A 26562-nucleotide genomic window follows, 5' to 3' on the forward strand; every position below is an offset into this window, starting at 1 on the left:
TTCTCCGGTACCGGGAACCGAACTCACGACCTTGCGCTTGCCAGGCAGGCGCTTTGCCGCTGAGCTAAATCCCCAGCCCCTTTCTTTCTTTCTTTTTTGTCTTTTTGAGACAGGGTCTCGCTATGCAGTTCAGGCCGGCCTTGAGCTCACTTTGTAGCCCAGGTTGGTCTCGAACTCACAACGATCCTCCTGCCTCAGCCTCCCGAGTTCTGGGATTACAGGCGTGTGCCGCCACGCCCGGCGACTCTTTTCCTCTTAGCATTGTCTTTTCCCTGCATTTCGGAAGAAGGCATATAATCACCCTTACTGTGATATTAGAGATCTGGTTGTACCTGACAGTGGGTTGAGTTTGTTTTGCCATGTTTCCAGTTCCTAGAACTGTCCCAGCTCATAGAAAGCACTCAAGAAATATTTGTTGAATCAAAGAATACAGTCACATCTTTCCTCAGTGGCATTTACTAAAGTCATTTTTTAGCAAAAGTCTTCCAAATTCAATGAAAATGATACCCAAACCACCTATAGTAGTAATAATAGCCAATGAAGGTTGACTGGGTTATGTCTTACAGTTATGCAAAAATAACCTATAACCAGAAACTGAAAGTGTTCTTTTTAGCAAAATTTATTTTTACATATGTATTTATTTTGTCTCTGGGCATAAGCAACACTTGACCTGTTTCAAGGTCAAGAGACAGAAGGCAGGATAAGCTCAGCAGTAGGCAAGTGGAGGAACAGGGGGCCCTGGGTCTCATTCCCAGAAAGCAGAAGAAGAGAAGAAAAAAGAAAGTTAAAATATTGGGGTGGGGGGGACACAGTAGTGAAATGCTGAACTGGGAGATAGTTGTCCTATCTTAATGTGGAATCTTTAGTGTTTTGTTTTAGAACACTGGTGAAACTTTTCTTTCAATAAATAAGCTCAGGGGGAAAATTATTGAGAAGGTGGAAGCTGATCTTGTGTCCAAGCCTATCTTAAAACCTCCTGGAAACTTCTAGAAGTAACTATGGTAGATCTTGAACAGTTCAATAAGCATAAATAAGCAGGGATGACTTGCGAATTAAATTCACATTTTAATGTTAGTTTATCCCCTCTTGTGTTCATCAGAAGTTGAAGTCTCCACACATTCGTCCTATTCTGTGGATTCCATCAGAGATGACTGGGAATCCTGGGCTGGTGGGCAGCCACAACATCAACTGGGAGAGGAGACGGAAGTGAGCTGTCGCAGATCTTCGCTGACTTTAGGGAACACGTAAGGAACTGTGTGAGCAACCTGGCACTGATGGAAAGCCCCTACCGGACATTTGAACTCCTAGGCAAATACAGAGCATTTGGTTGGATGATCAAGAAGAAAAATGGTTAATGTTTCTTTGGTAAAGCTTGCTGAGGATGTCGATTGCTGTTTAATCCCTGAGAAGATATCAGGAAGAAAAAATGTTTGGAAAATAACCTTTAACTCTTCTTCCGAAACTGAATTTCTAATATGAAGGTTCTAATATGAAGGTTTCTAATATGAGAAAGACCAAGTGACAGTGAGAAACAGCAACAGATCTGACAAGATTCCTTTGGGTATTGTTGCATGCCTGCCCACAACTCTGAAGTTAGGTGTCTTGTTCAAGAAAGTAAGAAAGGCGAAGCAATACTTATGGACACTGCAAACGAAAAGTCTCCTCAAGCAAGGTACTGACCCACCCTAGTGAGGAGACCTTTGAACTCTGATTGGGAAGAGTGACCAGGGTCAGAAGGGGAAGAGAGAAGGTAATTCCTGCCCATATTTGATGAAGTGCTTAGAACTTCCACAGGTCCTTGGGGTATAACAGAAATACATGGTTTCTTTTTCCTACAAGTTAAAAATGGGAGGTGGAAAGCTACCAGCTAGTATTGTGAGAACCTATATTTAAAAAAACAAATCCTAAAAAGATTATGAATTATGGTTGGTCCAAAGAAGTAAGTACTGGCTTATTCTTAACAAAATGGTTTAATGAAGGGTTAGGTAGATGCATGTGTTCGGGAGCTAAGGAACCTCATACAGGATTAAGAAAAAATAGAAAAAGAGATGGAGATATAGCTCAGCAGTACAGCACTTGTCTAACATGGATGGGCCTTGGGTTTGATTATAGATTGCAAAAAGAAATGGAGAAAAGGGTCTCATATAAAAAATTTTACAACAAAAGGGATTTTAAAGGGAGAGCCTACGAATTAAGACATGCTTAGAGCTCTCGAATAATCATAGCATGTGGACCAGCTTGGGATACTGATGCAAACAAATTTCCAACAATATTCATGATACAATTAGAGATTTGAACAATGCCTGGCTTTTCAATGTTATTAAACCATTATTACACATTCTTTTTCAGATGAAATGTTAATACTGTACTTCTATAGAAAAACAGTTTTTATATTTTCAGATACACATCGTGAAATACGTAAAATGAAGTGTTATGGTGTGAGGAACATATTTCAAATAATATGGGAGGAAAAAGTGGATGAGAATATAGATGAAAGAAGACAGTCTGTAAATTGATAAATGCTGGAACTCAATGTTTTTTATTACATAATTTTACTTTTGTACCTTTGACAGTTTCCATTTTAAAAGTTTAATAATTTTAGGAAATTAAAAAAATAACGATAAGACATAGAAGTGCTTTCTGCAGTAAACTAAAGATTGTCTGTTAAGACCAGATAAAAGAAAAATCTGCAAGATTTTGGAAGTGATGACTTCGGAAGTGACGACTTCTAGAGCAAAGAGTTTAGTGGAAACACTCAGCACTTTTGTATAACTGCAGAGAAGGCAGCTATTTTCTGACAAATTGTTGGTGGGAACTCATACGTTTTCCCAGAGTGCTCCAACAAGAACAGTAGAAGGCCCAGGGTACCTGAAGAAAGGGTAATTGTAATAGTTCACATTTATTGAGTCTATCTTCTGTGTCAGGAATTGAGTTACGTGCATTATGGACAATTCAGTTTTAAAATGTGTTGTATTAATCTGGTTAAAAGCTCTGTGGAACAGATATTATTTGGTGAAGTATTTTAACCACTTTACCAAATTTGTACCACCATATATTTTGTTTCAGAAACCATGAATGCAGTCAACAAACAAGAAATTCAGTTGCTTTTCAAAATCTCAGATTATAATGACCAATATTAACAGCAGTATATCATGCACACACTATCTTATCCAATACTTTAAAAAATTCAAAGGTGCCAGGCCAGCATTTCTCAAAGTGTGGTTCAAGTACTCTGGGAACCTCTGTGACTCTTGGAGAGATTTTTAGGTTTTCCTTTTCCAACTATTTGAACTTAAAATTGTACTTCTTCATAAATGTCAAATCAAACTGTGTTATCACAATAGGTTGAATGTATACATATGTGACTACCTATCATTGCATCAGATTAAACATTAGAGAGATTTTCAGAGCTATAAAATGATGCCTGTATTCTTTCTGATTTTTTTGAAATTATAGTTACCCTTTATAAAACTATTACTTATGCTAACATCGAATGCACTTATTAATACTTAAAATGATTCCTGAAAATTTTGAACATTTTAAATTTTAATTTCTAGTACCACAAATAGCATTAGATACAACTCATTTAGCTAGAGCTCTGTGGGGTCCTCAATTATTTCCGACTGTATAAAGGGGTCTTGACACCAGAGAGTTTGACAAATGCTGTTCTGTGTAAAAGGATAAAATTACTTAGACTCTGAAGAGTCAATCTAGCAAATATCTAAAGTCTTCCTTGGCAGTTTTAGCTCAATTAATAGCATGCATGTGCTATTATAATGTCAGATAAACTTAAACAACAGCAGTACTAGCAATAAAACACTTTAAATGCATTATCTCATACATTTTCATAAAAATTCTAAGTCACATATTATTTGGTGAAGTTAACTTTGGAAAAGTTAAGTAATTTTAGCCAATATAGTGAGACAGTTTAGATATTTTTGAAATCTTTAATTTGGCCAAGAAAGAAAACAGAAATGAACTGCCTCTGAAAATGCCAACCGCAACTTTTATAATAAAAACTTCTTTTTACAAAATAAAACTACTTTTGGCAAAACAAATACCAGCACACTGAGTCAAGTATTTTATAACTGCTAGATGCTTTCATATATAATATTATTCAATCCAGATGAAAAACATGCATAGAATTCTTAAATTGAATTACTTAATGTTTCTGAGGTTAACTTCAATAAGTCTGTATCATTTTCCTTAGAATTTCAAAAACAGCAAAGAACAGTTATAATTCACATTCTGCTTCAAATCTAAGGTCCTACTTCAACTAATAAGTAGTCAAATATTTTGCATGCAACATCTCATCCAGTTCTTGTAAAACCCTAAAATATGGTTATTATTTATTAAGGTTACTTAAAGTCAGAGAGAAAAATTATCTGGAGTACACATATAAAAACTTATTTAGCATTTGAGAAATATTACATTCCATAATATATAGTTCAAGTTTCATAGAAAACATATCACTACTACTATTATTTTATTAAAAGTGATTACTATTACTTCAACAACTACCACTTCTGCTATTACTACTGCTACTAACTCATTAATTGAGTGCTTATTATAAGTGCTCACTGACTCTGATACCTTATCTGCATTATACATTTTACATGCATTATCTTATTCTAATCTTATAAAAAAGCTCACTAGCCAGGGAAATTACTTTAATGCAAAGAAGGAATGTTCAGAGAATGCATAAAGACATATCTACCATTTCCTAAAACCTTGAATTCAAGCAACACAGATCAATTTTGTTCAAACCATTAGATAATAATATCACTTATCAATGATTCTATAAGGGACATTTCTTTGAACTTTGAAACTCTGTGAACTTAGGATGCATCTTATGGCTGATAATATCTTATGATCAATTTTAGCTTGACAGCAGACATTAAATAGCTGTCCTACCCTAAGACAGAGAGCTTGCATACAATTTAGGGGAGGAAAAGGCTTGCTCTCTTTGCTTTGTGTTCTTGTTGCTTTTGCTGTCTTCAACTGCCTTGAATTATTTCCCCTGTGCCCTGCCACCCTTCCTCGGAGCCAGCTGATTACGGACTGAAACCTCCACAAACTGTGAGCTAAATAAACCTTTTCTTCCTTACTTTTGGGCATCGGGTATTTTGTCCCAGCAACAAGAGGGAAAAGTAACGGAGATTATTGGGGAGAAAAGCATTTGTACACTTTGATAATTCAGTGTGGTGGTTGTACAGTGAGAATTTGAAGGAATTCAGACTCACTTTTGAACCTCAAGGATTTTTAGCTTGGGGGAGAGCAGAAACACCAACCTACATGAACACTGGACATTGATAGCAAAGGTAGTGCTAGGAAGTACTTAGATAACTTTGAGAATATTTGACCCAAAAGAGGAAGACTCTACATAGGAAAACATGATAAGACAGCCCATGACCTGAGAAGAGGTCCAGGACTTAAGTTATCCTTGGACAGAAATCTGTGGACATATACTGAGCCTAGACATTAAAGATGCAATAGTAGACTGGAAGAACTTAAAAATGAAGAAAAGAAAATTTGCAAATTGAGGCAAGATGGCAAGACATGGCAAAACTGCTGAAGGAGTAAGACCTGTTGATTACAAGCTACCAGGACACATGCGCCAAATAATCCTCAGGACCCATATGCGGAAGTTCCCACAGGTTCCCATAACATGCGGAAGGAATAAAGGGACACAGACTCCAGGAAACTCTTGCTGTGGAGGCTGCTTTATGGCATGCTGCTCTGTGTCCCGCAGCAGTGTGGACTTTTGTTTTGGTTTTTCCTTTTTCCTCTTTTACTCAGCCCCAAGCTTGCTCTGAAAAGCCAGTTTCTCTGTGACCCTTCACTTTTAATTTTCCTTCCTCAAATGAACTTTGCACCATTTTTGCTGGATTCTTTCCATTTTTTGTTTGAGGCAACAAAAAAAAAAAGCAAAAAAGAAACCTGGAGTCCATCTCCAGAAAGAAACACCAGTACCCTAAAAGCCCGTAACACTTGTTTAACGAGCTACCTCTAGAAGGAGACGACATGGTAACAAAATAATGGATAAAGGTCTTTGAGAAAGCAAAGTGAGACATAACCAGAAGAAATACACCAGGACTAGTGAAGGGCCATTACTTTTTTTTTTACTAGTATGAATGGGTGGGAGGAATTACCAGGGCCCATAGGGAAAAGTAAGGAAGGGACATAGATTGAGAATTAAGTGTTAAATAACAAAATTAACAGAATTGTTAACCAGATTTCCAAAGTGGTTTAAATGAATATTTGTTGACTCCATCAAGCAACCAAAAGTATGGTGAGCAAATGAAGTTATACGGGTGTGGGTATTTCATTAGGAATGAAAATCAGATTGTCGAACATCATTCATATGCTATGGGGAAAACATTTAGAAGAGGAACTGTGAAGATATTGGAGAAAAATACAATAGGCCTTAGAGGGAGGCACTGAGACCCTGGGCCCCAGGTAGGAAGTAAAAACTCAGTAGAAGGTGACCCCAATTCTCTTATGACAGGTTTTATTTTTTATTTTTTTTGTGTTTCTTCGGGTGCCAAGAATCGATCTCACAACTTTGCGCTTGCCAGGAAGGCGCTTTGCCTCTGAGCTAAATCTCCAACCCCTATGACAGGTTTTAAAAAAGTGTATTGTATAAAAGAAAGGGGAAAGACTAAAGTAAAGGAGGAGTGCAAGGGATTAAAGACAACGGATGGATTTTTGAGATATTTAGGAAGTTCTACTGACAGCAAATGGTAATTGATTGGATATGGCATGTGAGGGAGAAGGAAGTCAATATGTAATCATAGTGGAGTACAGCACACCTGTAATACTAGCTACTCAGTAGGCTGAAGCGGGAGGATTCTTGCAAGTCCAAGACCAACCTAAACAATTTAGTGAGGCCCTGTCTCAAAAAAAATAAGGGCTGGGCATCCTGGGGTTGTAGCTCAGTGATAGAGCACCTCTGGGTTTCATCCTCAGTGACAGATACATACACACACATGCATGGGTGCACAGTGGCACACAAAAGGGAAAAGACAATAAATGGATTGGGAATATATCTCCGTGGTATAGCACTTCCTTAATATTCATGGGGCCTGGATTTCACCTCCAGCGCTGCAAATAAATAAAGTGAGAAAAATTTGAAAGCATATCGCACACAGAGAAACATCAGCTGACATCATCAGAAAATATGAAAGCAGAAGATACTCAAATGTCAATTTCAAGGAGCTGAGAGAAAGTAGCAACCAATAATTCTACATTCTGTGAAACTATCCCTCAAATTGAAGATGAAAAGAAAAAATTTCTGACAAGAAAAAGTAGAATTACTAGCTGCAGGTGTCCAGTATGAGACTTGCTTTTAGAAGTAAAATGCAAATAAAACAGCTTGCTTTCCAGATACCAAATGCCCACCTGCAAACTGGAGAGTCTCTGCTTTCTGTGACCTACACTGGTCCCCAAAACTGTATAAAAACCCAATGGACATATACATCTACGGTTTCTGCCTTGAGGACCACCCTCTCCAGCTAGCAAAGATCTTTTCTTTCATTGTTTCTAATAAACACACATTTGGCCATTCCGTACTACTTGCTGTTTGGTCTTTTGTTGGCTTCAATCTTCATTGCTCCAAAACAAGGACCCAAGACCTAGATCTGGTTACACTAGTTGAACAATTAAGTAATACTAACAAGTATACTGAGGAGGCCAGTAGTAGAATTCAAATGGCATATTAACAAATTCATTTCAAACCAAAGAAGACTGAGAGTAACATCTATGAAAGTGGCAGTTAGAATCTCGAGAATTTTTTCCTTTCACAAAGGCAGGAAAACAGGAATTAATGGAAACATTTTAAGAACTATGAGAACTAATCAAAAACTTGCATCAACATAGGAAACATTCATTCAAGAAAAAAGTGTTTCAATATTGGTAAAACTAATTCATGTCCCAGTCCCTGCTCTCCAGTGGCAGCCTTGAACTGTAACAGGGACATTTTTGATAATGGAGACAGTAAAAAAGTAGTTGATTGATTAAAGCCATGAATTCAAATAATCCTCATTATTTGACCTGAGTGGGAGTATACTGGAAGACCCAATTTAAAAGGCTGGTCTTTATTGGACCTGACTAGGATTGCAACCAGTCCTACAAACCTCTTACTGGCCTGAGGCCATCACTAACAAATGGGAAGAACAATAGACTAAGCAAAAAAGTTGTGTGTTTTTGAGGGGGCGGGGGAAGCTGAAGAATAATAGATCCACAGGGGCTTGGAAAAGCTCCAACATATTCCTCATCATTTAGATGAAAACCTCTGTGTAGTTGCCAAGGCTGTGCAATTGCTTAGGAAGGACCCAAGAAAGCTCTGAGATCTTACTTCTGGCTGACCTTGAGGATCTGTGCAAAGAGGAAGTGGAAGCAGGGGCAGAACTGCAAGCTGTTGGACTGAAAGTTGATGTGCGCCAATCAAAACAAAGTCCCAGGCAAAAGCCTGGGAGATTTATTCCTTCTAGACACTCAAAGAAATCACTATTCAGTCAGCAGCTGGCCACTAAGCTCAAGGAACAGAAGCTTTACTGACCACAAATACATGCTTTATAGAATTCCTACCAAAAAGTCACCAAATATACCAGTAACTACTGAAGCCAGGACATAGGGGAAGTTACACAGAGAGGGCACGGGTCTTAAAAAGGTAATTTAAAGTAAACTAAAGGTCAGGGCCTGAGTGAGTTATCATACCCAAATGGATTATCAGGCTTTAATGAAATACAAGAGACAAAAAATAGATCCTTAACCCAAGGAAAGAGACCTCAGAGGAAGTAAGATGCAAATGAAGCAGTTTCTACTGTGGACATCAAAGGCTACCTGCTCTCTGTGACATACACAAGGACCAAACACTATAAAAACCCCTGACTCTGAACTTCCATGGTGTCCGCCTCACAGAACGCCCTCTCCACTTGGCGGAGAACTTTTCTTTATTCTTTCCAATAAACACTCATTTGGCCATTCTGCACCGCTGGCTGTTTGCTGTTTTGTCCACTTCAATCTTCTTTGCCTCAAAACAAGAACAGACTTGACAGACCAATTATACTACTCTAAATAGAGGAAACAACAAATCCCGGGGAATGGGGAAAATCTAATATTCCACCACTGCCACAGTATAACCTGTAAAATGTCCAAGTTGGAACAAAATGTGTAAGAATCTCAAAGAAACAAGAAAGCATGAATTACACATAGCAAGGAAAACAGTCAATAGAAACTATTCCTGAGGAAGTGTGGATTTCAGTCTATTAGACAAAGACTTTTTTTTTTTTTGGTTTTTCTCCGGTACCGGGAACCGAACTCACGACCTTGCACTTTGCCACTGAGCTAAATCCCCAGCCCTTAGACAAAGACTTTAAAGAAAACCTTTTTTTGTTCAGTTCCAGGGGTAGAAAATCGAGGCCCATCCCACTCCAAAAGTAGATAAGTGCTCTACCATCAAGCTACATCTCCAGCCCTTTTTTTCTTTTATTCTGAGACATGGTTTCACTAAATTGCCCAGGTTGGGTTTGAACTTATAAATAAACTATTTCAAAAATGTTCAGTGAACTAAAGGTAAGTATTGGTATATCCATAGAATGGAGTATTATTCACATATAACAAAGAGCAAGGTAACATTGCTGGTATTGAGGTAGAATAGAAGATACAAAAAGCCTAGAAGATATAGAAAGCAGGTAAAAAGACAAGCAAATGGAGATTTTTAAATTGTTTTAAGAAAAAAATCTGCAGCAAGGCAAGCTTTTGTTTTTTCTTCCGAAGGCCACCCTCACTTGTGACTCCCTTCTCTCCTTTCAGAGAATAGTGTTAAATTCCTAAATTCCTTTTTACAATAGCCTATAAACTCCAGGTCTGGTCCTTTTTCACCTGCAAATTGACCTTTCCTCCAGCCCAGGAAGCAATTGCATGGGCAACAGAAGATGCATATCTCCACTTCAAATCCATATAGGTGGCTTACACTGTAACTCAACACTGAGAATACACATCCAAGACCACCTATGTTGAGGACACCCCTTTAAAATGCCCCCTTCAGCTTGTAATGCATTCCCAATTTCTCTATCCACCTATATTCAGTATTGCAGTGTGTCCAAATAAGCCCCTTCATGTCTCTTTTTTACTGACATGTCCCAAAAATTCTTTTTCTTTGACCAGAGTCAGTGAACCTGCAAACTTATTTTAAAAGGGTGGGATAGGTTCTTTATGTCAGCCTTGGGACCTCACTGACCCAACCTGGTGACAGCATGATACCAAGAGGAGCTCCACAGATTAACAGGAAAACTGGAAGGTATGCAGCATACAGACAAATACCTTTCAAGAAAGTCTACTAGAGTTCAGCATTCATACTTGGAGTTTTCAACATTCAATTCTAAGAAATTAATAAAATGAAGGGACAGGAATGTAGTAAGTGCATAGTAGTCCTGAATTGTACAAGAGAATTCAACATGATTAAGATTTATATAACATTGCACACAACAGCAGAATATAAGCAGAATATAAATTATATTCAAGTATTCATGGACTAGTAACCAGGAAGTACTGGGATATACACTGAGACATAAAAGAAGTCTCAGAGTTTCATGGTATAAAGGGGCTGAGATTCTATAGTCTGTTCTCTTACCACTGCAGAATTTTGTGAGAAACAAATAGGAAAAAATATCTGGAAAAACCTACATATTTGTAAGTGCAATTGGAATATTCTGTAAGCGTGATCTTTGGCTCAGACATTTAAAGGTATCAGTAAATTTAAAACGATTGGAAAAATACAAAATATCAGTCAGGAAGATGGCGGAATGGAGGCACCCACAGCCAGTCTGCCCTTCTTTGAGATAGAAACAAAGCAACAGTTGTGTAACTGCTTGAAGAAGTATGTGCGTGTGGGTGAACACTGGAAATTGATAGTTGAGAAAAGAAACGTGATGAAATCTAGAGATGTTAGAATACCAGAGCAAAGGAAGAAGACCACCCCAGAGCCTGGAGCTCAGCTCTTCAGATGGGGGAGGGTACTCTCCCTCTGAAAGGGTAAAGGTGAGAGAAAGAGCCACAGAATGGTTCAGAACCCTGTTCCCTGTAGACAACACTCCAAGCTCAGCTGAGAGAACTAAGCTCAACTTGATATAAACCACTTCCATACAAACCCTAGTGGGCAATTCTATTTAAAAAAAAAAAAAAGACATAGCTGCTGTTGACCCAACCCTGGATAGACTAAGTTGAGGAGGGCTGAGGTCCAGCTTCTGAACAGATACCCAAAAGCAGGTGCAGAGAGAACAGTAACAGTTACTGACGGTGCATCAACTTAGATCTTCCACAGCAACTGCAGCCACACATGGTCTGATCACATAAAACTGCTAAACCTTAATGTGAGTTCCACCGAAGTGTGCGTGATTCCAGCTCCCCTCCTTTTCCATGAAGCACCTCGACACTAACTACAGATTTGTGACTGGGGAATCCCTCTCGTGATGAAATATCAACCACAGATTCAGGGCAAACCTGACGTAGGGTGCAATCAAGAGCTGAAATAGCAGAAGTGACCACAGGTTCACAGAAAATAAGCAACTCGCTTAGAACTTCTATAAGGATAGGGAAAACCAAAACCAGATTATGAAGAGTGATCTAAATACCAATTCTTCAGTGCGTAGATGACAGTGTGTGCCGACAAGCCTCAAGAAGTTGCAGGGAACCATGACCTCACCCATCAGACAAAATAAGGCCCCAGAAATAGAAATTGACTGAATAACAATGGATACATGAGAACTCTTGGACAGAGAATTCAAAATGATTGCTTTAAGTAAACTCAAAGAGCTTCAATTAAACACAGAGCAGTGAGTTAGCATTCTATCAGAGAAACTTGATAAAAAGATTGAAGTAATTAAAAACATCAAACAGAAACCCTTAATATGAAAATACAATAAGTAAAATTTAAATCATGGTAAAAGGCATAAATAGCAGAATAGGTCAAAGAGAAGAAAAAATCAGGGAGCTTTAAGACAGGCTTTCTTACATAGTGTGAGGTAAGAAAAAAAAAGGAAACAATAAAGAAAAATGAAGTTTACAGGGGACAGCACTAAAAAAGCAAGCATTCATGTTTTGGGGTTATTAAAGGGGTTTGACAATGTCAAAGGACTAAAAAGCTTATTCAGAGAGATATAACAGAGAACTTCCAAAGCTTAAGGAAAATACAAATGTCAAGGTGAAATATTGCCAGTCAGATTTAACAGAACCAATTCTACCCCAAGACACATTATAATCAAGCTCTCAAAGGGTAAAGCCAAAGAGAGGATTCTTAAACCAGGAAGAGAAATGAAACTAAAACAAAAAAACAAACAAACAAAAAACAAACAAACAAAAAAAAACATGTAAAAGTATTTCAGTTAGCTGGACAAGAGATACCTCAGCAGAAACTTCACGGGCTGGGAAAGAATTGCATAAGAGTTTACAGTGCTGAAGGAAAAAGAATTGCCAACCAAAAATATCATATCCAGCAAAGCTATCCCTAAGAAATGAAGAAAAGACAATGGCAATCCCAGGCAAGAAAAAGCTGGAGACATTTATCACCATAAACTCTATCACACAAGAAATGCTAAAGGCAACTCTTCAAAATGAAAGAGATGCTAATGGTGCAAGAAGAACAGAAAGTATAAAATTCACTTAAAACAGCTACTGTATAAAAAAATTCAGAATGTTCTAATATTGTAAACGTGGTACATAAAACACTAATACCTTTAATACTAATATCTTTAACACTAATATCTTTAGTACAAAGACCAAAATCAAAACAATTAAAAATTATAGCTACTCTATGCTAAGAGATAGATTTTTTAGAAAGACATAAAATGGCATATCAAAATTCAAAATATGGCAACGAATAGAGTGCAAACATGAGTTTTTCTCTTAGTGTTCTTCATTTCATTTTTCCTTGCCTCTTTTCCTACTTTTTATGATAAGTCTTGAAAGCCTGGTCCCAAACCAATGGCACAGTTGGAAAGTGGTAGAAACTCCCACTCCCTGGGTAGAGGTCTTTGTTCTGGTTAGTGGTCATCGTAGCTGGACTTGGGACCTCCTTGGCTCCCCACAACTACAAATCTGCCTTAGTGTCTTTATTCTTGCCATGGGTTGCACTGGAAGTGGTAGATTGGAATGAACTCACTAGAATCCCAATAACTTTTCCACGGGATTACAAATTCTCTGACTGCAATGAGGACTGGGAAGGGCTCTCTATAAGCAAGAAAACCACAAAACAATAATATTTTATATAGACACAAAAATCCACAACAAAACATTAACTAACCAAATCTATCATACTGAAGTGGGATTTATTAAAAGAATACAAGATTATGTCCACATATGACAATTAATTAGAACAATACTCCACATTAATATATGGAAGAATAAAGTCCAATGCCATTTTATGATAAAACTGAAATTACTAGGATAGAAGGTAAAACCCCAACGATGTAAAAAATGGTCTCGCTAACAGAATAAAAGAATAGATTACATAATCAACTCACTAGATGCAGAAAAAGGATTTGAGATATTTCATACCTATTATAAAAGGTCACAGCAAATATAGAATAAAAAGAGACTTTCTTAATCTTATGAAAAATATTTTAGAAAGCCTCCAACTAATGGCATTCACAATGTTAAACAGTGGATACTCTTCCACTCAGAAAAAGATAAATATAACAAAGATGTGTGAGATATCTAAACTGGCAACTATAAAATGTAACAGAGGAATTAAAGAAAGCCTAAATGCATAATGGAATATTTATGTGCACATAAACATATGCACATGGATTAGAAGCCATTGTAGTGTTAAGACTTCAATTCCCCACTAATCTGTAGATTTAATGCAATATGTTTTTAACAATATCGAACTTTGTTTTAGAGATTGGCAAGCTAATTTATGCTTTATATGGAGATGAAAAGTCCTCAGAACAGTCTGGACAATTTTGAAGAACACAGCTGAAGGATTCACCCATGAGATATCCAAACTCAGTATTGTACTTGAAAGAACGTCTACAGGATACACTAGAGTTACTGGGATTTGGCTATGTGGCAGATAATTCTCTTGAGACTTAAGTTGAGCTCATCTAGTTAAGAAAAATACAGATGTTACTTGTGGGCTATGATAAAATTTGAGCCTTTGTGAGAATACTGGAATTTTGAAAACTTCTATACACTCCTGGCAGCTTGACACCTTCACAATATTTATGCACTTTTCTGTTATATTACTAGGTATTACTGATGTGTATGGTTTTTAAAAAATTGAGTAATGAAATCTCTGAACATTTGGAAAATCTGCATAACTCAGCACAATAATATTTTCCCAATGATCTAGGCTTAGGAAACAAAGCATTAGTAAAATATCTATTCAAAGTACAAAAAAAAAGAGAAACTAATGTTTTTTTGTTTTTCTGTTTGTTTCTTTGTTTATTCATTTGCTTGTTTGGTGTTATTGGTAATTGAACCGGGACCTTCTCACTGAACTACACCTCCAGACCTTTGTAATTTTTATATTGAGACAGGGCCTTGCTAATACACTAAATTGCCCAGGTTGGGCTGGAATTCATAACCCTCCTGCCTCAGCCTCTCAGAGTGGTGAGATTACAGGTATGTGCCACTACACCCAGCTAAGACTAGTAAATTTGAATGTAGTAGGATATGAAAAATTCAGTGATATGTTTTCCAGTTTTACATTGCAACTAAGTTCTAGTTGTTTCTTTATCTTAATGTCAGTCTTAACACTACAATGGCTTCTTTATCTTAATGTCAGTTTCTTGCTGAAATACTTAAGTTCAGTTTGCATTTATTCTGTGCACATTATAAATGGTTGTTTAATGTTTATGTCTGATAAGTGAACTAAATGAAATACTTATAAGTTCATTTCTACTAGCTTTTGTTGTTCCATATCTGTCTAATTTATTATTTCTTTTATATTTGCTTATCATATTTCAGTGATTACATTTGAAAATTATCGAAAGAAGTAATTTGAAGACTAGAATGTTGATTTTTTTTTTGTTTATATGAGAAAAGTTGGAAACATGAGCAGTATGAAATTACTTTAATCCAAATTTTTGACTCAAGATTGTTCTTGGTAGGCCAGGCACAGTGGTGCATGCTTGTCATCCCAGCACTTGGGAGGCTGAGGCAGGAGGATCACTGCTAGTTTGAGGCCAGCATATGCTACAAAGTGAGTTCAAGGCCAGCCTGAACTGCATAGTGACACCCTGTCTCAAAAAGAAAAAAAAAAAAAGATTGTTCTTGGTTACATATATGACTTGAACCAGGGCTGAATTCTATTTCATGGGTGCTTTAACCTTGGTTCATCTTTATTCCTGGATGACAGGCCTTTTGGATCACAAAATTAAATTCAGGTTGGTCGATCCTCACCAGACTATGTTCCTGCTTTGGTCCACATTTGCTTGTAAGACTGTGAAATGAACTTACAGTTAGTTGTATCTTTAGTTTTGCAATTGCATCACTGGCATAAGTGAACCAAACTTCATGATCATTATTCCTGGATTTCTATCTCTTTTAGGATCTTGACCAAATAATCACTCATTTTCCCCCTAAATTCTCGATTTTTAACCTTTTTAAAATCCTTTTTTGTAGTTATCTTTAGCCCAAAAGTCATTCCAAGTGACCTACTCTGTCATTACCAGAAGCTGATGCCCATAGTACTCTAATTTCATTAATCTGTGGTTTCCTTTGTAAAGCATCATAAGAGATGGCATCTTTTCAGATGAGACCTTGGGAATTGAGGGGTTAAAATCTGTGACCTCTTGAATTTGTAAATCACATTGTGTGTATAGATTCATTTATTTCTTCCCAGTACCGGGAATCAAACTCACGACCTTGTGCTTGCCAGGCAGGCACTGTGCTGCTGAGGTAAATCCCCAGCCCCAAGATTCATTTATTTTTAGGAGAAATTTCATGCCTTCTTATCCAAAGGTGTCTGTGCTATATACTAACATAATAATCTGCACTGGAACAATCTTATAACTTAAGTCAATTTATTTGAGCAATAAACTCAGAGGCAAATCTTTAGAAGACAGCTGTGAACATTGTGGAGAAGTCTTGATCTTGTAAACTTTACTTGAACCTTTTACATAAATATAAGTTTGAAAAGAAATTATTTAATGGGGCACAATATAAACTCAACTAGAAGAAGTTAAAAAAAAGATTGCAAAAGTCTGTGATTCCAGGTAGTTAAATTTCTTGACTTTAATACAAATATGGCTAAAGATTTTTGAATATCTTAAATATAATCTGTAATCTAATCATTTATTTCTCTTTAATTTCCCCAATCTTTAGAGAAATGAGTAACTGTTTCTCTTTTTGTTTGACTGTAATCCAAGAAGACAATAGCATATTTTGGTTTAATGAAATTAAACATATACACTTCATGAAGATTCAGGTTGCATTATTAATATTTCCATTGGGAAATACATGGAATTAATTTAAATTTAGACTTTAATATAATCTCTGTAATCTTCAAAGATTTTAAGTATCTCAAAGGTTTTGTATCTGTGTTGCGGAATTCGTTGGCATAGTAATGCCTAAAATAACTTAGCAGCATACATGGAAACTTTACACCTATATATTCATATCCATTTTATTATATTCATTATTGTTAACCTAAATACCAGGTAAATAGGTTAAGAATAATTACTAAATACAACAATCCCGATTTAACGCAAACGTTACCAGTCGACGTCTGTACGTTGTTCACAGTACATAATCCGAAGGTATTGAGCATAGCCGCTGCAATTCTAATGGCCCAGAGTTTTATTTACCTAGAGAAATTGCCCAAACGATAGCAATCTTCATGATGGCCTTAGTCCGCGAATTGAAACGGCTATGCTCAATAGGATTACGTATTGCTACATACCGATCCAGCGATATGGCGCAGAGATGCATGATGGACGCCGTTGAAAACAAAACATCTAAAGAGATCCAGACGGGGCACAAATATCTAGGTAATGGCCAGACATAATCTGAAAGAGAACAGAAAGAAGACAAAAGGACGTTATCCAAATCATGCTGACTATACTTTTATATTTTATTCTGCTTATCTTTCCCTTTCAATTTAAACTTTTTAAAGAAAGTGAGATTTCCCTGGCATTATTTACCATGATGATAACTTCAGTGTTAACATAAATTTGTATTGAGGTAAACTTTACATAACATAAAATTAATCACTTTAAAGCGTACAATCCAATGGCATTTAGTACATTTGCAATATTGTACAACCACTACCAATCTTTAGCTCTGAAACATTCCATCACTCTAAAAGGAAACCAGTACTCCTTAAGCAGTTACCCCACAGCCTTAAATATATTCCCCCAGTCCTGAGCAATCTCTCATCTGCTTTCTGTTGTTATGGATTTGTCTAATTTGAGCATTTAATGCAATTGGAATTCATAACATTTTCTGTTTGATTTTTTTCACATAAAATGATTTTCAGGTTTATCCTGAAAATCATTTTGTAGTACTTATTTATAGTGAAAATCCCTTGTGTGGTTGATGTTGCGACCATTTGAAATTTTGGAACACTCTTGTAATGGATTAATTATTGCTGTGTATAGAACTACAGTTGATTTTCATGTATTTATCTTGAATCTTGCAATTTTGCTCATTTCACTTATTATATTGCATGGTGTGTGTGTGTGTGAGAGAGAGAGAGGGAGAGATAGAGAGACAGAGAGACAGAGAGACAGGGACAGATACAGCGACAGACAGAGACAGAGGGATAGCTCGTTCATTTTGGTATTTTCCATATATAAGATCATGTCATATGGAAATAAAGGTAATTTTACTTCTTCTTTTCCAGAACAATGTTGAATAAATGTAATGAAAGTGGACATCTTTTATCCCTTGATTTTAGAGGGAAATTTTTCAGTTTTTAACTGAGTATGATACTAGCTGTGGGCTTTTCATAACTGCGTTCTATTATATTGAGGAACCTCTTTTTTTATTTCCAGTTTGCTGAGATTTTTTAAATCATAGAACAGTGATAGATTTTATTAAATACTTTTTTCTGCACCAACTGTTGTAATCATATAGTTTGCTTATCTTCATTTTATTAATGCAACGCATTCCATTCATTGACTTTTGCATGTTGAACCACTCTTGCATTCTTGAGCTAAATCCCACTTAGTCATAGTGTACACTATGGTGTTGAATTTAGTTTGATGGACATTTTTTGAGAACTTTGCATCTGTATTCTAAGTGGTACTGGTCTACAGTTTTCTAGTTATGTCTTTACCTAGTATTTGGATAATGCTCTCCTTACATTTTGTAGTTTGAGAAAGGTTGGTGTTAGCTCTTCTCTAAATGTTTTCAAAACTTCACCATTGAAGCTATCACATATTGTGCTTTCCATATAGGGAAATTTTTGATTACTGATTCAATCTTTTACTTGTTATAGGTATTTTCAGATTTTCTGTTTCCTCTTGAGTCACTTTTGGTACCTTTTGTATTTCTACAAATCTGTCTGTTTCATCTTGGTTATCTAATTTTTCACAGTACAATTGTTCATTATGTTGTGTTCTAGTCTTTTTAATTTCAGTAAGATCAATAGAAATGCTCCACTCTCTCTTTCATGCCTTACTTTAGTAATTTGTATCCTCTCACTTTTCCTTAGTCACTCTGACTAAAATGAGTGTAAAAGTTTTGATCTTTTCAGAAAGTCAGCTTTTAGTTTTCCTTTTCTACTCTCTATTTTGATTACCTGTGTTATTTCAATTCTTGCACTAATTTGGTTACACTTGTTCTTTTCTGGTTTCTTAAGGTGTGAAGTTAGGTTATTGGTTTGGGATTCTTTTATTCTGTGTGTGTGCATGTGTGCATATATGTGTGTGTGTGTGAACACCTCGGGATTTTACCCAGGGCCTCACATATGCTAAGCATATGCTTTACCACTGAGGTGCACCCCATACTCCTTCTTTTTATTTTTTTTTATTTTTTATTTATTTATTTATTTATTTATTTTGTTTTGTTTTTCTCCGGTACCGGGAACCAAACTCACGACCTTGCGCTTGCCAGGCAGGCGCTTTTGCCGCTGAGCTAAATCCCCAGCCCCTCCTTCTTTTTAAATGTAGCTTTTTATAGCTATAAATTTTCCTCTGAGTACAGATTTTGTTGGATCCCATTGTTTTTGGTATGTTCTTATTCTTCTCAAATATTTTCTTGTTTCATTTGTAATGTTTTTTTTTCCTAACTGCATGTTTAATTTCTACAATTTTACAAATTTGTTACTTTTCTTTCTAATGTTGATTTCTGATTTCATTCCATTGTAAGGAAGACATTTTGAATACTAGGAATATTTTTTATTTATTAATGCTCATTTAATGGCTAAACATATGGACTACCCAAAGGAACACCCTAGGTACATTTGAGAAAAGAAATGACTTTTGTAATTGGATGGAATATCTTTTATTTCTATTAGAATGAGTTGCTTTATAGGGTTTTTAAATTCTTTTACCTCTTGTTGATATTATGTCTAGTTGATCTATATGTTATCTAAAGTGAAGAATTGATATCTCCAAGCATTATTATAGATAAATCTTTTTTCTTCAGTTCTTTTAGTTTTTGTTCCCTGTAGTTGTTGATCTCTGTTATTAGGTGCATATACGTTTATAGCTTTTATAGCTTCTTCAAGGATTTACCCTTTTATCAATGTATAATGTCCTTTATTTCTCATTACTTTTTGTCTTAAATTCTATTCTGTCTGATACTATGGTAATTTAGTTTTTTTGCTTACTATTTGCATGAAACATCCATTCACTATCAGTATGTATGGGACCTGTGATAGAAAGTAATCTTCTTCTTCATAGTCCATAGTTGGATAATGCATTTTTACCCATTCTGCTAGTCTCTAACTTATAATTAGGGAGTATAATCCATTTACATTTGAAGTTATTATATTTTCAAAAGGACTTTCATTATTTTATATACCACAATTTCCTCTGTTATCATCTTCATTTGTGATTAATTCATATTGTTATAGAATATTGTTTATTCACTGCTTGTTTTTTTCCCCATATATTATTTTAGTATTTTCTTTGTGGTTAACCCAGAAATGACAATTAATGCCTTGTATTTATAATAATCAAGTTCTAATTATACATTTAGGTTTACTAGTATGCAAAAAATTTACTTCTTTACATCTTCTTCCTCTTCATGCTGTTATTGTCACAAATTACATTTTCTCACATTTTCTGTGCATTAACACTGTTTTATAATCATTGATTTTAGCTTTTGCCTTTCTTTTTTCTTTTCTTTTTTTGTGTGGTTGTGGCAATTGAGCCTGAGACCTATATGTTGAGCTAAATTCCCAGCCCTTTTAAATTTTATTTTGAGATGGGTCTTTCTAAGTCTCTAAGTTGCCCAGGCTAGGTTAAAATCTTTTAATACTCCTGCCTAAGCCTCCCAAACAGCTGGGATTATGGTTATGTGCCACCACATTGGCAAGAGGAATTGATTCTTAAAGGGAGACAAATTTTATCCAGGCCTTTCTCACAAAGAAGGAAAGTGAGAAATAATTATCAATAAATGGAAGTGATCTTAAGTGTTAAGGTTAAAATATATGATACAAGATAATATAATATAATATTACTGTCTTCAAGGACATTGGAATATAGAGGCCATAAAGGTTACAAAAGGAATTATTGTTAACATGCTCATGATTGGTGACAATATTGATAAGAAGGAAGAATGTAAGAATCTTCTCTCTCTGTCTCTGTCTCTGTCTCTGTCTCTGTCTCTGTCCCTCTCTCTCTCTCATAGTTTTTTGAGGCAGGTCTCACTATAAACTCAGGCAGGCCTCGAGTTTGTGGTAATCCTCCTGCATCATCCTCCCAAGTGGTGGGATTACAGGTATATACCACCATGCCTGCCTTAAATTCTTAGTTTTTTGTTAACCAGGGAAGGTTGTCATTTCTCTAATTTTGAAGGATTTTTTATTCAATATATAAATCCTGCTTGGAATGTTTTAAAAATTTGTTTACCTTTCAGCACTTTAAACACATTATCTACCACTTCCTGGTCTCCATGGACCATGTTTTCTAGTTTCTTTGCATGGATTATGATGTTGTTGAAACCGGGACATTTTGAATATTATGATGTAGCAACCCCAAAAATCAGATTCCCTTTCCTTCCTGAGGTTAATAGTTGCTATGTGTGGTGAGTTGCTTTCATTTACCCGTTTAGTGACTTTTCTATGCTATTTTGTAAAGTCTATTTTCTTTTTTCTTGTGTGGCCACTGAAATCATCATTTGTAAGATTAGTGGTCATCTATTATCTTGACAGAGATTTCAAAAAATACTTGTAGGCAAAGAAAGAAGGAATAAATTTTCTTATTGTTTTCAGCTTGATTGTTTGGGGACCTCTCTCAGTGCTTACTGAGGTTGTTTATAACTGTACCTTGGCCTGAACTTTATGTTTGCACAGATGCTCTGTGGCTGAAAGTCAGCCCAGCTGCAAGTAATAGAAAAGTGTTTTCTCAGTTTTGTCTTAGAAGGTTTTATAACCTTGGGCATATGCATACCTTTTTCCATTCCCTGTTATATGCAAGTGTCTTTCAAATGCTTATTTCCTCAACAAATCTCCTTTATGGACCTCTTCAATTCCAGGCCATTCAGTCTGTCTATTATTTCTCTGATGTGTTTTCCTTTGTACAAGACTGCCGCAACAATACTTGTGCCTCTATATTCTTTTGGCAAACCCACCTAGAATATCCTCCAAACTCTGAGAATGTTCTGAGACAGACACAACAGAGGCAAGTTATTGAACCAGTCCACTAGGGAGCCACCAGAGAATCTAAAAAGAAGCACATTTCTTTGAGAAAGTGTTCTGTGTTGTTTGCTCTGGCATTAAGAACTTGCACCAGGAGTTCAGGCTTTAATCTGCAAATTAGTTACAGATCTGGAGGTTGAAGTATGGCAATAAACAACTTAAAATGACAAAATGTTCTCTTTCTGCAAAGTAGTGGTTTCTTTCTTCATCAAGTATTACTTTGTTTTAAATATTTGACTAGACGTCTACATTTTATAAATGTTTATTCTTCATTATTTTGTATTTTAAAGAGAGAAAAACAAAAGCAAACTGACAAATACAAAAACATTAACAAAACAACATAAAAACGATACAGAATTTCAGACAAAGTAATAGGAAATAAGCAATGTTTGTTGTATTACATACTGTTATCTTCAAATTGGTTACTCAGATAACTATAGGCATGTAAGATTGATCAAACAATTAAACATTGACTGTTCCTTTCAATAAAGCAATAGAAATTAGTAGTATAATTATCTTAGCTATCTTGTGTGTGTACATATATATATATATTTTCCCCTTTTTTCTTTTCTCTTCTCCCTCATCCCAGTCATTCTTTCCTTTTAAACAGTTTCTTTCCCTTTCACAATATCTATTGTACCTTTCAGATTTTATTTACTCTTTCAGGTTCTAACACTAGGGAGACAGTACGGTGTTTACACATTAAAAATTTATTCTGACAGCTGTGTCCAGTTCATTTGTTGCTGTATGAAATGATGAAGAACCATAAGAAATTTAAATTTAAAGGAGGCAGAACGCTAGAATTCCTCACACATATATCATTTTTATGTTATACATTTATTCTTTAATTTATCATACGTCTTTTACTTGCTTACTATGTGTGAAACAGTTTTTAAATACTAGGAATAAAGATTAATTTGTGACAGAAACACTTTCTTTGTCTTCTTCCAGCTAGCAGCTTAATTCTTGCTGCCATGTGGAGGATGGTGTCTGTTGTGGGATAATGTTTGACTGTGAGCTAGTGTCAAAATTTGATAGGAAAAAAACTTCGATAGGATACTTCAAATAAATTGTTTTTAATAAATAGCACTCACAATGAATGTATTACAACCTAAGGTATGTTCTGTAGTGCTAAGGTTTTTACACTGGCGTATCATTCAGGCCTACAGTTTCTGCAGTGGCATTGGGATTCAGGATTTAGCACCTTGCTCAGGTAACAAGAAGTTAATTCTTATACATTTCTGTCTGAATTGTTACATCATACATGGTATGGTATTCTAGTCTGTTAGGATTGTTAATGGGAAGTAGGCTTTGCTCCTGAGCAAACTTGGTAACCATAAATACCAATATGGAAATTTACTTTCTCCAAGAAGCAGAGGAAAAGAAGGAGAAGTTTGCTGAAATACTTTGGAAAGATGATTAATATCTTTCCTATGGACATTTTTGGTTTCTTCAATAAAAGGCTAAAGAGTATGTGAAGAATGATGTACTGGTGCTTCATGATCTAAAAACGTGTTTGATAATAAAGCACAATTAATCAAACCACACTACTTTTAAGGCAAATATTATTGACAGTTAATGAGGTCTTGTAAAACTGATTATTTCTTAATTTTGCAGATCTACCACTTGTGTAATACTCTTGGAGTCAACTGTATTATCAACCTTCATCAAGATATAATATGTCCTTAGATGTCCATTAAAAGTAGTAAAATTCTCACTTTGAATGTATTATAGCTGGTATTGCAAAGTTTTAGGATTTTAAGTCAATTTAAAAAATCAGTTGCATCTCCTTATGTTAACAGTGAATAATCTAAAAAGGAAATTGTGAAAACAATTTCAATAATAACAACAGCAAAAGAAAAAATACTTAAGAATAAACTTCAAAGCACAAAATACTTGCACACTCAAAACAACAAAATATTACTGAAAAAATTTAAAAGACATGAACAGATGGAAAGAGATCTCCTGTTCATAGGTTTGAAGAATTAATATTGTAAATACTAACTAAAGTAATTTACAGATTCAATAAAATGTTTATCAAACTCCTAATAGCATTTTTGCAGAAAAATAGAAAAATTTATCTTAAATTTCACATGCAATCTCAGGAGACTTCTACTAGTTAAGAAAGCATTGAAAAGGTATACATTAGGAGACTCACATGTCCTTATTTTAAAATATATTACAAAGCTGAAGTAATCAGAGCACAGAGGTATTGGCATAAAAGTAAACAATATTACTGAATTGTACACAAAGTGGTTAAATTGGTACATCTTATTTTATGTGTTTTAGCATATTAAAATAAAATATGCTAAAATATTATAAGCTTTAGTAATCAGAACAATGTGGTCCTGGTGTTATGGTTTGTCTGTGTGTCCCCCCCAAAGCCTCATGCAGCCATGGGGCAGGCTTTTAGAGTTGATTGATGTGGGTGTGAGAGCTACAACCGCCCTGGGGTGGATAGTTTGCATATGTAAGGGAGAGGAAAAGAGTGCTTGAGGCCATTTTGCCCTGGTGTGTGGTTGTTGCTTTTGCTGTGTTCTGCCTCCCTGAGCTGTAGCTCTCTGCCATGTGCCACTCTGCCTTATAATCTGCCAAGTTCAGACTGAAACCTCCACAAACTGTAAGTGAAATAAACCTTTCCTTCCTTAATTTTGGGCATCAGGTATTTTGTCCCAGCAAGGAGAGAAAAGTAACTGAGACACCTGGCATACAGACCAATATATCGATCAATGCAATGGAGTAGAAAGCTCAGAAATAAACTTACATATATGGTCAAATGATTGTTGATAAGGGTGCCAAGTATATCCAAATTGAGAAAGGATAATCTTTTCAATAAATGGTATTGGCAAAACTGGTTGCATAAATCAAAAATTGTAAAAATAAAATAAAATTTAAAAATAAGATATAGCTGAACTCTTAACTTTACATGAATTAACTCAAAATGCATCAAAGGTCTTAACATAAGAGCTGAAATTTCACAAGTTGTTAACAGAAAACATAGAGGGAAAGCATGACACTGACTTTGGCAAAGATTTCTTGCATATGACACTACATCCTCAGACAATTAAAGAGAAACTAGATTAGTTGGGTTTGGTCAAAATTAAAAACTTTTATGCCTCAGAAGATACGACTGAGAGTAAAAAGGTAACCCACAGAATGGGAGAAAAGATATATAAGTTGTATATCTGATAAGATAGTCTACATAAAGAATTTCTGCTACTGAACATCAAGAAAAAAAAAAAGAATCTGTTAAAAATGGGCTAAGAACTTGAATAAACATTTCTCAAAAAATATACACCAAAGGTTGATAAGCACAAGAATAGATGCTGAATGTTACTAATTGTTAGGAAAGTGAAAATAAAAGCCATAATGATATCCCTCCCATGTCCATTAAGATGGTTACTATTAAAGAAAAATAGAAAATAACAGATATTGGTGAAGGTGAGGAGAAAATAGATGGGCATGTAAATTGTGCAACCATTGTGGAAAACAGTATGGATAGTCTTCAAACACAGAATTTCTATATGATTTAGCAATTTGTCTTCTAGGTATCAACATGGAAGAATTGAAAGCAGGGACTTGTACACAAATATTCATAGCAGCATTGCTCACAGTAGCTGCTCACAATAGCTAAAATGTGGGGAAAACCCACATGTCCATGAAGAGATGAATAAATGAAATATGCTATGTGCATACAGTGGGATATTACTGAAGTTCAAAATGTAATGAAATACTCTGTTATGGATAAATCCTTGAAGACATTATGCTGTGTGAGATAAACAGAAGAAGATAAATATTGTCTTTCTTTATAGCTGAGTAATACTAACTAGGATTGGGGAAAGGAGTAAAGAACAAAGGGAATATATATATACACACACACACAAGAAAGATAGTTAAGATAATTGCACTAATTTCTATTAGTTCATTGAAAGAAACAGTTAGTGCTTATTTGTTTGATCAATTTTGCATGCCTATATCTGATAATACAAGCAGCTACTTTAAATACAACAATATGAAATATAATAACCATTGTTAATTTTCTATCATCTTATTTTGAAATTGTGTATCTTTTTATTGTTTTTTATTCTCTTTAAAATAATTATACTTATATGAGGTATACAACATAGTCAAATTCATAGACATAAAGTAGAGTAGTGATTAAGAGGGAAGTGACAGTTCTGGACAAAGAGTTATTATTTAGTGGTACAAAATTTCAATTTGAGATGGTGAAAAGTTCTGGAGATTATTGAGTAAAGATAATGATTATACAACAATGTGAATATACTTAATACTACTTAACTATACACTCAAAATGGTTAGAATGGTAAATTGTGTTATTTGAACAGAACAAAAAATAAATTTTCTAAAGTAGCAAATGGTTTCTAGTAGCATATTAAAAGTAGAATTCATGACCATGTGTGATTCGTTCCAGGATTGTATTAGTGCTTTAAAACTTACCTATTAAAATATATATTAATAGTATTAAGATAAAATGTTCATCCAGTTGATCCAGAAAATACGCTTTTAAAAATTTCATTTCGTGACAAAATACTCAATGATCCCCAAATAAAAAGGAACATTCTCAGTATGATAAAGGGTCTACATGAAGCATGTGCAACTGGCATCACACTCAGTGGTAAAAGGCTGATCGCTTTGCTCTTCCTACTTGCGCCAGTGATATTTAGCATCATGCTGGAAATTCCAGCTAGAATGGTCAGTTGAGAAAAAGAAACAAAAGACTTTTAAAA

At 35.3% G+C, this 26562-nt stretch overlaps 1 protein-coding gene across 1 annotated transcript in view; it reads right to left on the reverse strand.

Annotated features, from left to right (window-relative positions):
* Positions 1-26562, reverse strand: part of Htr2c (5-hydroxytryptamine (serotonin) receptor 2C, G protein-coupled) — a 213733-nt gene that overhangs the window by 1651 nt on the left and 185520 nt on the right. Inside the window, exon 5 of the mRNA XM_005404627.1 lies at positions 16812-17012. Within this exon, the coding sequence (XP_005404684.1) occupies positions 16812-17012 (201 nt within the window). The remainder of the gene's footprint in view (positions 1-16811; positions 17013-26562) is intronic.

Source organism: Chinchilla lanigera, unplaced genomic scaffold (assembly GCF_000276665.1).
Source record: "Chinchilla lanigera isolate Chin_1 unplaced genomic scaffold, ChiLan1.0 scaffold00089, whole genome shotgun sequence".
NCBI classification, from domain to species: Eukaryota; Metazoa; Chordata; class Mammalia; order Rodentia; family Chinchillidae; genus Chinchilla; species Chinchilla lanigera.